The 14,247-nt window shown below is 36.0% G+C and overlaps 1 protein-coding gene across 1 annotated transcript in view; it reads left to right on the top strand.

Annotated features, from left to right (window-relative positions):
- LOC149211188 (calcium/calmodulin-regulated receptor-like kinase 1) overlaps positions 1-8,865 on the top strand; it is a 43,470-nt gene extending 34,605 nt beyond the window's left edge. Inside the window, exons 2-5 of the mRNA XM_089399205.1 lie at positions 7,720-7,849; positions 8,139-8,328; positions 8,446-8,572; positions 8,668-8,865. Of these exons, the coding sequence (XP_089255331.1) occupies positions 7,720-7,849; positions 8,139-8,328; positions 8,446-8,572; positions 8,668-8,865 (645 nt within the window). The remainder of the gene's footprint in view (positions 1-7,719; positions 7,850-8,138; positions 8,329-8,445; positions 8,573-8,667) is intronic.
- Positions 8,866-14,247: the final 5,382 nt, after the last annotated feature.

Here is a 14,247-nt window from a genome sequence, read left to right as displayed (position 1 = left end):
AAGAATTCAGTGTTTCATAAGAGAACGAAACACATTGATACAAGGTTTCACTACATCAGAGAATTGGTGAACAATGGAGAAATTGTCCTAGAACATTGCAGGACTCAAGAACAGGTTGCAGACATTTTGACAAAGCCTTTGGATCAGAAAAGCTTTGAATTTTTGAGGAAGTGTCTCGGTATGACCGAATGTCCAGCAGTTGAAATTAAAGGGGAGTGTTGAAAATATAATTTCAACTGTTGAACCGTGCGAATTAATTTCCCAAAACCGCCGCAGCAAAACCATAAACTACTTAATGCAATTTCGGACCGCTTTTGCGTGAAAGCTGTTTTCGTACTCACGACTCCGATACAATGAAATGCAGCCACGCGTCCCTCCCCATACGTCAGCCTACGCAACATTTCGGAGGCTAAAGTTCTGCAGCAAAATGCCTCCCGATATCTTTGTCCGCCGTCCGATCTGCTCCAGCATTCTCGTCCGTTGATTGTGTAAAGCTGCATACGAGCCTGCATCGAATTAAAACATTGCGTGGAGTAAAAGCTTTTGGGTTGACCGCCGAAAAGAAATTTAATGAATTAATTTTTGTTCGTAGATAGTAGGTGAGATGTCTCAGTTTTAATTGCACGAACGTATGGTGAATTTAAAAGAAAGGTATGGTCACTTTGTAATATCATATACGCAATGTAATATCCAAAGTATTGGAGCTCGTGCGTTATTGTAAAGAAAATAGTTTTATTTTGTAGTTAGTTTATTATGTATGGTGTAAGAGAGTTAAAAAAAAAAATATGAACGCACAGCAGTGCGAAAAGGAGAACAGGGGAGGGCTGTAAAGTTGTGTTGACCATTGTAAAAAGAACGAAGGAGCAGCGTGCAAAATAACATAGGTTTTTCACACAGCAGTGTGAAGGGGAATACACACCGTGATAATTTTTGTGGAGCTCATGCATAGAAATGCATCGCAGCTTATGTAATGTGAAGAATTGATTTGTAAGTTTTTTTTACAGCAGTATGAGTAAAAGTGTTTCACAGCAGTAAAAGTGAAAAGGGTTTTACAGCAGTAAACCCAGCTCAGTAAATTCTCAAGTGAAAACAGAGTTTTGTTGAATGTAATTTTTGGTGAATCCCTCTCAGCAAAGAGGAAGAATATGTATCAGACATTTTGTTTTAATGAATAGAAATGTTTTTATGGTGGTGAAAAACTCTGTTCTTCAGTCAATTTTTTTTTAAAGCTTCTTTGCGCACAAAAAGATCCTGGAGTAAAGGTAGAAACAGAGCATTGTCTGTGTGTGTGTGTTCAGTTTTTGTTTGTTTTTGGGATTTTACCAGAAAAATCCCCAACAGAGGAAATAAAGAGCTGCTGTTCGATTTCCTTCAGGAATTAGTGATACCTGATTGTAGTCTTATTTTCCACAGTTGCATCGATTAGAGGCAAGTAGTTGGTCAGATCAGACCTTTGCCAGATTTCTCCAGGTTAAGCATGCTGAAGAAATTGTAAGCGTTTCTTCTGGAGATAAGATTTCTCTTTGCAAGTGTTTCTTCTTTAGATAAATTCTGTCTTGATAGTCATTTTCAAAGAAAATTGTTGCGGATCGGTTCGCTTGTTGTGCATACATCTTCAAAACAACAACTTGAGTGCTAATTTTCCAGACTGGGTATTGATCTCAGAAACCCTAAAGAGTTCCATGTTTATACCTATTTATATTCTCTGAAGGGAATTTTAATCACTAAATATCATATTACAATCTCTTTACTATTATTGCAGGTTTATATGGAACAATTGTTTCACCTGTACAATTCGTGCATACGTTTTCGACAAGCTTTCATTGAATTGAGCAATATAACATTTATTTGTATTCACGACAAATTTCCGTTATCAAATGTTCAAGTTATGTTTTTCATTTAATATTTTTGTTACCAGCAAAGCAAGGAATGCCCGGTACAACAGTGATACCTAAACAGTTGAAATTTTATAAAATCTTACTGCAAGAGGTTGACGATTACAGCGAAAAAATCTTACTGCAGGAGGTTGAGGATTGTTGGGAATAATGTTTAATTAGTTATGTAAATTGCTATTTTGTGTTCTCTGCAAAATTAAGGCAGAAATTGTTACACTGGAAAATGCAGGAAATTAGCTGTAATGCCAGTGGATTTGTTTCAAAATTGATTTTAGTAATAATTTTACTATATAAGAATGTAATTAATGGTTCAATTAATATATGAGATTTGGAGCAGTTTTTAGCTCACACAGTAACTGTGTTTTACTTGTTTTATTTTCTTATATGTATTTTTCTTCAAAGTATTGTTGACTTATCAGTTGGCTGGAAATAAGTCATTTCATATTCTAGAAGTGGTATTTTTGGGTTAAAGTTGTATTGTTGGAATTGTTGAATTCTAACCAGATGCTAGTTCCAAAATTTGATGGCAACGATTATGATTATTGGTGCATTAATATGCTAACCTTTTTTATTGGAAACGATTTGTGGGAGATTGTTGAATCAGGATATGAAAAGCCAGCTGATTGGAATGCCTTTACAGCCAATGAAAGAACAACAAGAAAGGAAGCAAGGAAGAAGAATGCTCAAGCTTTGTTTCACATTCAGATAGCTCTTGATAAGAGCTTATTTCCAAGAATATCAGGAGCAAAAGCTGCCAAAGATGCTTGGGAGACTCTACAAGAAGCTTACCAAGGTAGTGATCAAGTTAAGGTGGTCAAGCTTCAAACATTGAAGCGAGAGTTTGAGAATTTGAAGATGCAAGAAGCTGAAAGTATGAGTGACTATTGTGTGAGAGTCAAAGATGTGGTCAATAAAATGGCTACACTTGGAGAAGTTGTAAGTAATGAAGTTCTAATTAAAAAAGTATTGAGATCTTTAACACATAGATGGAATCATGTTGCAATAATCATGGAAGAAAGTAAGGATTTGACAAAACTACACTTTGATGAATTGGTTGGATATTTGATGTCTCATGAAGAAAGATTGAAGGAAACTTTTGAAGGTGTAGAGAAAGCTTTTTCCTCTAAATTACAAATTACAAAGAATGAAGATGCAAGTAGCAACAGTACCAAAAGCAATCAAGGTCAAGGTAAATGGCAAAGCCAAAATTATTGAAGAGGTAGAGGAAGAGGTGGCTCAAGTGGAAGAGTTCATTTCAGAGGAAGAGGTAGAGGTAGATTTGATAAGAGAAATGTTCAATGTTACTATTGTAATAGGTAAGGCCACTTTGAAAGAGAATGCAAATTGAAAGAAGGTAAAAATTCTAATTATGCTCAAGAAAGTGGTGAGTATCCTCCAAATCACTTATTTTTATCTTATGCCAAAGGTGAAAATACTAGTAAAGATGTTTGGTACCTAGACTCTGGATGCTCTAACCATATGACAGGGAATGAGAAGTTGTTTTCAACAAAAGATGGAAGTTTCAAATCCAAGATCCAGCTTGGTGATGATAAATCATTGGAGGTTGTTGCCAAAGGAGCTATGGAGGTCCAAACAAAAGAAAGTATAAAGAGTGTTCATGACATTTATTATACTCCAAAATTGAAGCATAATTTGTTAAGCGTTGGGCAACTATGTGAGAAAAATTATAAAGTAGTCTTTGAAAATAAGACATGTACTATCTATGATAAGAATAAGGGAAATAGAGTGATCACTATTGTGCCTATGACAAGAAATAGGATGTTTCCCCGGAGGTTTGATGAACATAACAACAATCTTGCAAATATGGCTTATGAAGATTCAAGTTGGTTATGGCATCTCACGTATGGGCATTTAAATTTTCAGAATTTGAAGTTTCTAACCTCACATGCATTAGTTTCTAGTTTGCCCAAGGTAGAAGAGCATAAGGAGGTTTGTGAAAAATGTGCTAAAGGAAAGCATGCAAGGGAAAGGTTTCCAAAGGGTAGTGCATGGAGGGCTCATCACCCACTTCAGCTTGTTCATTCAGACACATGTGGTCCTATGCAGACTAATAGTTTGGGTAAGTCATCATATTTCATCACTTTTATTAATGATTACACACCAAATTGTTGGGTATATTTTTTGAAGGCCAAAAGTGAAGCTCTAGATACATTCATGAAGTTCAAAGCCCTTATAGAAAATGAGAGAGGGTGCAAGATCAAATGTTTGCGGACTGACCGTGGAGGAAAATTCTACTCAAAAGCTTTCCAGAGTTATTGTGATATGAATGGCATCAGGAGGCAGCATAGTATAGCATACACACCCCAACAGAATGGCATAGCTAAAAGAAAAAAATGTACTATGGTTGAAATGGCAAGATGCATGTTACAAACTAAGGGATTGAGCAACTCTTATTGGGGAGATGCAGTTGCTATAGCAGTGTACATCTTCAACTGTAGCCCCACCACTGCACTGGAAAAGATGACTCCTTATGAAGCTTGGTATGGAAAAAGGCCTAATGTTCATCATTTCAAAGTTTTTGGTTGTTTGGCTTATATGCATGTACCTGATCAAAGTAGAAAAAAGTTAGATGCAAAGAGTGAGGTATGTATTTTTATTGGGTGTAGCAAGACAAGCAAGGGTTATAAATTGTATAATCCTCTAAATAACAAGCTTATTGTCTCAAGAGATGTAATTTTTTATGAAGGGAGAGTTTATGGTCATAAAAAAGGGCATGTTGAGAAGACAAAATCTGTTTTGAATGATGATATAATTGTTGATAATAATCATGAGCAGCCAACTAATGTTTCTGTAACTAGTGGCTTAACTCCACCAAGCAACCCTTCATCAATTTCTTCAACATCAAATTCAAGTCCGACTTATTCTCCAAGTTCTACAAAGAAGGTAAGAAGATTGAGTGATATTTATCAAAGGAGTGCAAATCAAGCACATGAAGAAAGCCCAATAAGTGAGATAATCAAATTTTCTTTATTAGCCAATGCTGAATTTGAACCATCATGTTTTGAAGATGCATGTACTAATGAGGTTTGGATGCAAGCTCTGCAAGAAGAGATGGATTCCATACAAAGGAATGACACTTGGAAGTTGACAGAGCTTTCACATGACAAGAAAAAGATTGGCACTAAATGGGTCTATAAGACTAAATATAACAGTGATGGGAGTGTTGAAAGACACAAAGCAAGATTAATTGCTAAAAGATTCACACAGAAGTATGGAATTGATTATGAAGAGACATTTGCACCAGTGGCAAGACAAGAGACCATTAGAATGTTGATTTCATTAGCTGCACAGAAAAAGTGGAGCATACATCATATGGATGTGAAAAGAGCCTTCTTGAATGGGTACTTAGAAGATGAAGTATATGTGGAGCAGCCACAAGGCTTTGAAGTTGAAGGAAAGGAGAATAATGTCTATTAGTTGAAGAAGGCTTTGTATGGTCTCAAGAAAGCACCAAGAGCGTGGTATGCAAGGATTGATGGATACTTTCAGGAAAATGGCTTCCAGAGAAGTAAGAGTGATTCTACCCTTTACTACAAATAAGAAGGTATTGATATTCTAATAATAAGTTTGTATGTTGATGATCTATTGTATATGGGTAGTAGTTCTAAGATGAATGATAAATTCAAAGTTGCTATGATGAATGAATTTGAGATGAAAGATCTAAGCATTATGAAATATTTTCTAGGAATTGAGGTTTATCAAAATAAGGATGAGATTTTCATTTCTCAAACAAAGTATGCACAGGATATGCTAAATAACTTTGATATGCTTGATTGTAATCCATCCCCTACTCCAAGTGCTCATGGAGAGGTGTTATGTAGAGATGATGGTGCTGATTTAGTTGATGAGAAAACTTACAGAAGTATTGTGGGGAGCTTGATATTTCTAACCCACACAAGGCCTGATATTACATATTCAGTTTCACTTGTTCCAAGGTATATGAAAAATCCATCTGAAATACATATAAAGGCAGCCAAGAGGACTTTACGGTATGTGAAAGACACTCTAAATTCTGGTATTCATTACTACTCTTCTGAAAAGTTCAATCTTGTTGGATTTAGTGATTCAGATTGGCGAGGTAGTCTTGATGACTGTAAGTCCACATCTAGAAATTGTTTCTCTTTTGGTTCTGGTTTGATCACATGGAGCTCAAAAAAACAAAGCATTGTTGCCCTCTCATCGACAGAAGCGGAGTATGTTGTAGTTACCTCAGCAGGTATACAAGCTCTTTGGCTCATCAAATTTTTGGAAGAAATTGGAGAAAAACAAATTCAGCCTACAATAATTTATTGTGATAATGTAAGTGCCATAAAGTTAGCAAAGAATCCAATTCATCATAGTAGGACAAAGCATTTTGACCTGAAATATCACTTGATTAGAGATTTGGTGCAAAAGAAGGATATTGAATTGAAGCATATAAATACTCAGCATCAACTAGCATATATCTTTACCAAAGAAGTTGCAAAATATCAGTTTTTGGCACTACGAGATAAGATATTAAATCCTCATTAATCATTAAGGGGAAGTGTTGGGAATAATACTTAATTAGTTATGTAAATTGCTATTTTGTGTTCTGTGCAAAATTAAGGCAACAAATTGTTAGGCTGGAAAGTGCTGGAAATTAGCTGTAATGCCTGTAGATTTGTTTCAGAGTTGATTTTAGTAATAATTTTACTATATAAGAATGTAGTTAATGGTTCAATTAATATATGAGATTTGGAGCAGTTTTTAGCTACTGTGTTTTATTTGTTTTTTTATATGTATATTTCTTCATAGTATTTTGGCTTATCAGTTGGCTGGAAATAAGTCATTTGATATTCTACAACGATTACAATGAAAATCCCTCATTTGGTGTGTTGCAGATACTCTGGAAATCTTTATCTATATGTATAAGGGTGGGGATTGTATTCAAGAAACCAGAAATAATTTAGGGAAGAACAAAGTGGGTGTTATTTTGGGAATTGTTAGAAATTGTAATGACTACAGGGTGTTAAAGTTGGTTAAATTTAAGAGAGTTACTTAAGTATAAATATTCCTCACCAAATTCATTGTTAGAATCAAGTTTTGATTGATGAAGCTCATATTATTTGTGTGTCAATTTGTGTGTTTTTCCTTTATGTCTTTTCAACCAATTGGTATCAGAACTATAGGAAGGTAAATAGAAGATCGTGAGCAAACCCTGAGGGCTAAGAATTAAAGAATCCACCGGTTGGGTTGTTAAGGGTTTAACTAAAGTAGTTTTCAGGACTTTAGTGATGATGGCGGGTATTAAGTATATTGGAAGAAACTCAGGGCAAACCAGCGCGCCCTAGAAAAATTCAGCGAAAAGCTGCTTCTCAATGAAGGTGAGAATATACATACAGATGTTCAATGTTCCATGTGCGGAAAAACATGATAAGAGGAAAAAAATAAAAACTGGGAAAAACTATATAATGAAAGTCAAGAACTTATATTTTAAGAACATTCTAATATGAAATATTGTGGGAATTCCCCATATAGACGGTGCTTTCATACTTTGCGAATTTTATATGGATTACAGACGACTCGACGGTTTTTACCCTGCACCAGATTGTGGACGCCACACAAAACTTTAGTCAGATACTGGGGTGTGGTGCCTTTGGAAAGGTGTTCTTTGGTAGACTACCGGACGGAAAAGAGAGAGCACTAAAAATGCTTGCATGGAATACAAGATAAGGATTTAAGGAGTTCTTCACTGAGGTAATTCCAATTTCGAATTATTTCGCTTCTAAAAATATATGTGAGCATGGTAAAATTGATGTATACAGATTCACTTTGTTAACAGACCGATCTGCTTTCTAGAGTCCATAATAAGAACTTGGTGTCTCTACTGGGTTACTGTTTTGCTAAATTCCGACAGCCTATGGTTATCTACGAGTACATGTCTGAAGGGTCTTTAACGGACCATCTTTATGGTAAGTATGTCTCTCAGGGATACTGTTTGGTTGATTTGATATTGCAACAAAAACAGTATACATTTAATTATAAATCTGTCTTTCAGGAGTGTAGGCAGGACTTTCCAAACTAAACTGGAAAAGCAGGCTCAAAATAGCAATCGATGTGGCTGAGGGTAATTTATATATAAAAAAAAGATCACACTACATTTTTGTAATGTAAACGCTGTTTAATTTTGTGTGTTCGAATACAACTAAATAAGAGAAAGCGTGATTAACCATATTCCCCTATTTCTGTTTCTGTATGAAGCACTGCAATACCTGCACGTGTGTTGCATTCCAATGATAATTCACAGGGATGTGAAAACTTCAAACATCCTCCTCGACAGCGATTTGAATGAAAAACTGGGCGATTTCGGTATCTCGCTTATGACAATGGAACGGAAGGCTCCTATCGGGGATGGAGTGGTGAACGGAACTATGGGATACATGGATCCAGAGTAAATGACACATATAACTTGCATTTCTCTTCGAAATTTTATCTTTGATGCCCCAGGAATTCGATTAATTATTAAGAGCCACGGCAATTTCACTTTTATTGTTGCATATTCTTATAGGTATGCTACGACTAGACAGTTCACTCAAAAGAGCGATGTATATGGTTCTGGTGTGGTTTTATTAGAAATTATATGTGGGAGAAAACCACAAGTCTTCGATAACGATGACAGTGATCCCTTCAGATGGGTAAGGAATTTATTTGTAATTAATCATCCAAATTTACTACATACGCTTTCATTTTAAGTGTGTGTACGAATAATTAAATTTGCACGTCATCATAGGTGAAAGACTGTGTGGCCATCAATGAAACCTCTGGAAAAATGGTGAAAATCATAGACAATAATATGGACGGAAAATATGACATGAAATCAATCACTATTGTTGCCAAACTAGCGCTCAGATGTGTTGAGCATACATCATCATGGAGGCCCAGCATGAGTGAGGTAGTAGGAGAGCTTAAAGAGGCTTTCGTGAATTAGAAAGTAAGGCTCTCTACCATGTGGTCATGGGTATCATTCTCTTGAATGCTCCATCCTGGTATTAAATCATAGAGAACAATGGGAATTTATTCGTAATTAATCATCCATACATAGGCTTTCATTTTAAGTGCGTGTACGAATAATTATATTTGCGCGTCATCACACCTGAAAGACTATGTGGAGATCAATGAAACCCCTGAAAAAATGGTGAAAATCATAGACAAGGAGATGGATGGAAAATAACTCTCAGATGTGTTGAGCATACATCATCTTGGAGGCCCAGCATGAGTGAGGTAGTAGGAGAGCTGAAGGAGGCTTTCATGTATGAGAAAGTAAAGCTAAAGGAGGTTGTCGTTGCCAAACATGTAAAGATTCAAGAGTAACTTTAAAACATTGAATTTACTAGGTTCTAACTTATAATTCAGATGACATATGTTTCTTGTTCCCCTTTGTTAACATGGCACATTTTTTTTAATAATATCACAGGAAGATTTGAATCTTGATGATGTGATCTTGATTTCATGAAAGAGGGAAGTAATTATAATTTACCCATGCAAATTTGAATAGTCATTCATGTATCATAAGTCAAGTGAGGCCAAATGTGTCAAAGTGGAATGAGTGGCAAATCAAAACCATACATGGAATTTGAATCAAATCGAAGACAAGTACGCAAGCAGAAGGTATACCTGCCAAGTGACGCTGCACTACTATATTTTATTTATTTTTGTCCGATGGAACTTCCACTCAACTTCAACAATTAACTTAAGATTTTGTAATTTGGAGTGAAATATTTGGTTTCTATGGGTAAAATTCCAAGTAAAGTGTATGTTGAATGGGAAATGAAAGGCTTCCACCCTTGTTACATTGTCAAAATAATTAAGATTTTGTAACTTGGAGTCGAATATTTGCTTTCCAAGGGTAAAATTCCAAGAAGAGTGTATGTTGAATGGAAAGAAAAGGCTTCCGCCCTTGTTACGTTGTCAAAATAACTTTGTTTTCTACAGTTGCTGAAGGTTTTGGGTCCCAAGGCAAAGTCATGCCTTTTAACATTTCAAAAGGTAAAAGCAGTGACGCCTACTCTGTGTTAGCTTTTGAAAGAGAAATTCCAACATGGAGAAAACCAGTAATATTTCAGAAAAAATATTCTAAGCCCTGAACTAGCGACTAAAAGATGTTGAAAATATAATTCCAACTGCCGCTTAATCAAACAGCATTTAATTCAGCAAAACAGCCATGAGTTTATCGCACCACTTTTCACAAGTTGGTGGTATTCTCTCAAACGCCCCGATACAATCACCGTAAAACAACTTTTTATCAGGACGTATTGTTCGTTTAGTTTGGGCAAGCGATATTCGTCCGATTGCAAGGATGGATGACCGTTGATTAAAGTCAAAACTGCGTACAGGCCTGCAGCAAACACATTGCGTGAAGTTTTTGTTTGACCGCTCAGTAAAGTAATTAATGGTATTTACGTTGGTCCGTAGATTGTAAGTGAAATGTTTCAAGTTTAATGTTTTTTTTATCCACGGAAGTATGGTAAATTAAAAGATAGGTATGGTCATTTTTTTTGTTAAAAAAAAAAAAACATACGCAATGTAATATCTAAAAAATAGAAAAGCTCGTGTGTCATTTTTTTATGTTGTTCGTTGACTTTGTATTAAAAACATATTGTGAAACACACAACAATGTGAACATAGAAGAACAGGACAGCGTGGATTTTTTTTTATGTGGAGCACATGCATTGAAATGCATAGCAATGAAATGTAATGTTTTTTTTAATCTCAATGTATGAAATGTAATATGCGCAGCAGTCCGAGAAGAAGTTTTTTTTAGATATTGGAATGTAATGTGAAGAATAGATATGTAAGAATTTTTTTTATTTACAGCAGTAAATATAAAAGAAAAATTTACACACAAAAGTGTAAATCTTTTCTAAAGGAGACAGAGTAATTTTTGTTGAAATGTTCTTGGTGTAATCCCTCATGCAGAGGAAGAGTATTTTTGTAACATCAGTTTTATTTTAATGAATACAAAGCTTTTGTGGGTGTGTGTAATACTCTGTTCTCAGAAAACAATTGTAGCTTCCCTGTGTTAAAGATCCTATGGAGATAACAAAGCATTGTTCTCAGTTCAGTTAATTTGTTTATGGAATTTTACCAGAAAAATTCCCAACAGTGGTATCAGAGTTTGTCCAGGCTCTTTGAAGGTGTCAAAGACACTAAAGGAAGGTTCCTTTTGCTGCAGCAGCTTCTCCAGCAGAGTGAAGACTCAGTCAAGAAAGGATCCAGGTATTTCTCAAAGTTTTTTGTGTAGCTGTTGAAGACAGTCAGTGTTTTTTAAATACATAGTCAAATATTTGAAGCATAGCTGAGAGTGCAAGGAATGGCTGGCTCCAGCACCAGCACTAGCATGGGTATTTTTAATACTCAGCTCCCACAGTTTAATGGGAAAAACTATGACTATTGGGCAATAACCATGAGAGCCCTGTTTTCCTCACAAGATTTATGGGAACTTGTTGAATATGGGTTTGAAGAACCAGGAGATGAAGAAGAGTTTAATAACTTGACACAGGCAGGGAAAGATCTATTGAAGAGCAATAAGAAGAAGGATTCAAAAGCCCTCGTATTTTTGTATCAAGCAATGCATGAGAGTGTGTTTCCAAGGATAGCAGCAGCCAAGACATCCAAAGAAGCATGGCAAACTCTCAAGACAGCCTATCAAGGCATGGAGAAAGTGAAGACAACAAAACTACAGTTGCTAAGGAGAGATTTTGAGAATTTATGCATGAAGGAGTCAGAAAATATTGACTCATTCTTCACACATGTGATTGGTCTGGTCACACAAATAATGACTCATGGAGAAGTTCTTGAAGAAAGGAGGATTGTGGAAAAACTGTTGAGGGTCCTACCCTCAAAGTTCGATGTGATTGTCACCACCAAAGAAGAGACAAAGGATCTCACAAACTTTTTAGTTGATGAACTTCATGCATCACTAATAACACATGAACAGAGGTTGAGTAGAAATGAAAACTCATCTTTAGAACAAGCCTTTAAGACCTAGATGTCTTTTGGAAGAGGAAGAGGTCAAGGCAGAGGAAATAGGAGAGGAAGAGGCAGAAGTCAAAACAGAGGGGGAAGAAACAGTGCAGCAAATGCTCAAGGAAGAGGCAGCAATCCAAATCAGAACCAAAGCCAAGGCAGCAATCAACAAAGTGGACAACATCATGCTCAAGGACAAAGGTATGAAAAATCCAATTTCCAATGTTATTATTGTAAAAAATATGGGCATTATGCAAATGAATGTAGGAAGAAGCAACATGATATGAGTAATAGATCTAGTGAAAATTTCACTAGAGAAAATATCAGCCAAGATAATGTGCTTTTAGCTTGTAACATCGCTGAAACAAATAATGATGATATATGGTTTCTAGATTCCGGTTGCAGCAACCATATGACAGGAAACATAGCCCTGTTTTCTGCTTTAGATCAAAATGTGAAATCACAAGTCACACTTGTGAATGATAGTAAAATTTCTGTTATGGGAAAAAGAGAAGTAAAAATATTTACAAAGAAAGGTGAAAAGAAAAACATAGCAGATGTCTATTATGTTCCTGGAATGAAGTGTAACCTCTTAAGTATTGGACAACTTGTTCAAAAGGGTTACAATGTTTTCTTTGAGAATGATGTATGCACCATCATGGATAGAGCACCCAGCGAACAATGTATTGCTGAAGTGAAGATGACGAGAAACAAGATGTTCCCTCTCAGAATAAAGGCAGATTTGAAAAATAAAGAAGTAATAGTAGCAGTGACACAAGAGGTTTTCCAAAGCGTACCAAAAGATGAAAATTGGTTGTGGCATTTGAGATTTGGACATCTCAACTTTGGAGGTCTTAACTTGTTGAGTAGAAAATGAATGGTAAGAGGATTAACATTGATAGAGAAACCGAACAGCCTTTGTGAAGGTTGTATCTTGGGGAAACAACACAGAGAAAGTTTTCTATCAGGGAAAAGCATAAGGGCAAAGGCACCCTTAGAGATTGTCCACTCAGACTTATGTGGACCGATGCAAACCCCATCATTAGCAGGCAGCCAATATTTTCTAACATTCATTGATGATTTTACCAGAAAAACTTGGGTTTATTTCCTGAAGAACAAAAGTGAAGTGTTTGAAAAATTTCGAAATTTCAAAGCACTTGTAGAAAATCAAAGTGGGCTGCATATCAAAGTTCTAAGAACTGACAGAGGAGGTGAGTATATCTCCAAGGAATTCCTATGATTTTGTAGAGAAAATGGAATACACAAACAATTTACCACTAGATACACTCCACAACAAAATGGAGTAGCTAAAAGGAAGAATAGGACAATCATGGATATGGCGAGGAGTATGTTAAAGGCAAAGCATTTTCCAAATGATTATTGGGCTGAAGCTGTACATTGTGCAGCGTACATTTTGAATAGGTGTCCTACAAAAGCAGTCATGAACAGAGTGCCGGAAGAAGCATGGAGTGGGAGAAAGCAAGGAGTCACCCACATGAAAGTTTTTGGTTGTGTTGCTTATGCACACATTCTAGATCAGCTAAGGAAGAAGTTGGACAACAAAGGGGAGAAATGTATCTTCATTGGATACAATGAAGAATCCAAAGCTTACAGGTTGTATATTCCATCTACCAAGAAGTTTTTTGTGAGCAGAGATGTTCAATTCATTGAGGAAGAAGCTTGGGATGGAAGCATAGAGAAAACAATGAATGTTAAAAACTGTTTGTCTCATGATGAAAATGATGAGGAGATGGCTGAAATACATCCCCAAACAGCAGCATCAACACAAGGACAGCAAGGGGCACCCTTGAGGAAAAATGAAAGTGCTTCTCCAAGCACATTACAAGGAGGAAATTCAAGTGCTTCTTCAAGCACTTGTATACCAAATGAAATAGGTAAGAAGTTCAGAAATTTAAGTGACATCTATGATGAAGGTATGAATTCTTTGTTTGCTTTATATTGTCATGTTGATGATCCTGTTCATTTCAAAGAGGCAATTAAGGATAAGAAATGGATAGAAGCTATGGATGAGGAGATCAATGCCATATAGAGAAAGAAAACATGGGATTTAGTTGAATTACCAAAAGGAAAAGAAGTCATTGGAGTTAAATGGGTCTACAAGACCAAGAGCAATGCTGAAGACAAAATAGAAAAACACAAGACAAGACTTGTTGTCAAAGGATATAAGCAGCAGTATGAGAGAGACTATGAGGAAACTTTCGGACCGGTTGCAAGAATGGAAACAGTGAGAACAGTGCTGTCCATAGCAGCACAAAACAAGTGGAAAGTTTATCAAATGGACGTGAAGTCAGCATTCCTAAATGGAGTGTTAATGGAAGAGGTT

Source organism: Pinus tabuliformis, chromosome 1_2, assembly GCF_031772625.1.
Source record: "Pinus tabuliformis cultivar Carrire ecotype Pingquan chromosome 1_2, CPIR1, whole genome shotgun sequence".
NCBI classification, from domain to species: domain Eukaryota; kingdom Viridiplantae; phylum Streptophyta; class Pinopsida; order Pinales; family Pinaceae; genus Pinus; species Pinus tabuliformis.
This window is presented reverse-complemented; position numbering and strand designations above follow the sequence as displayed.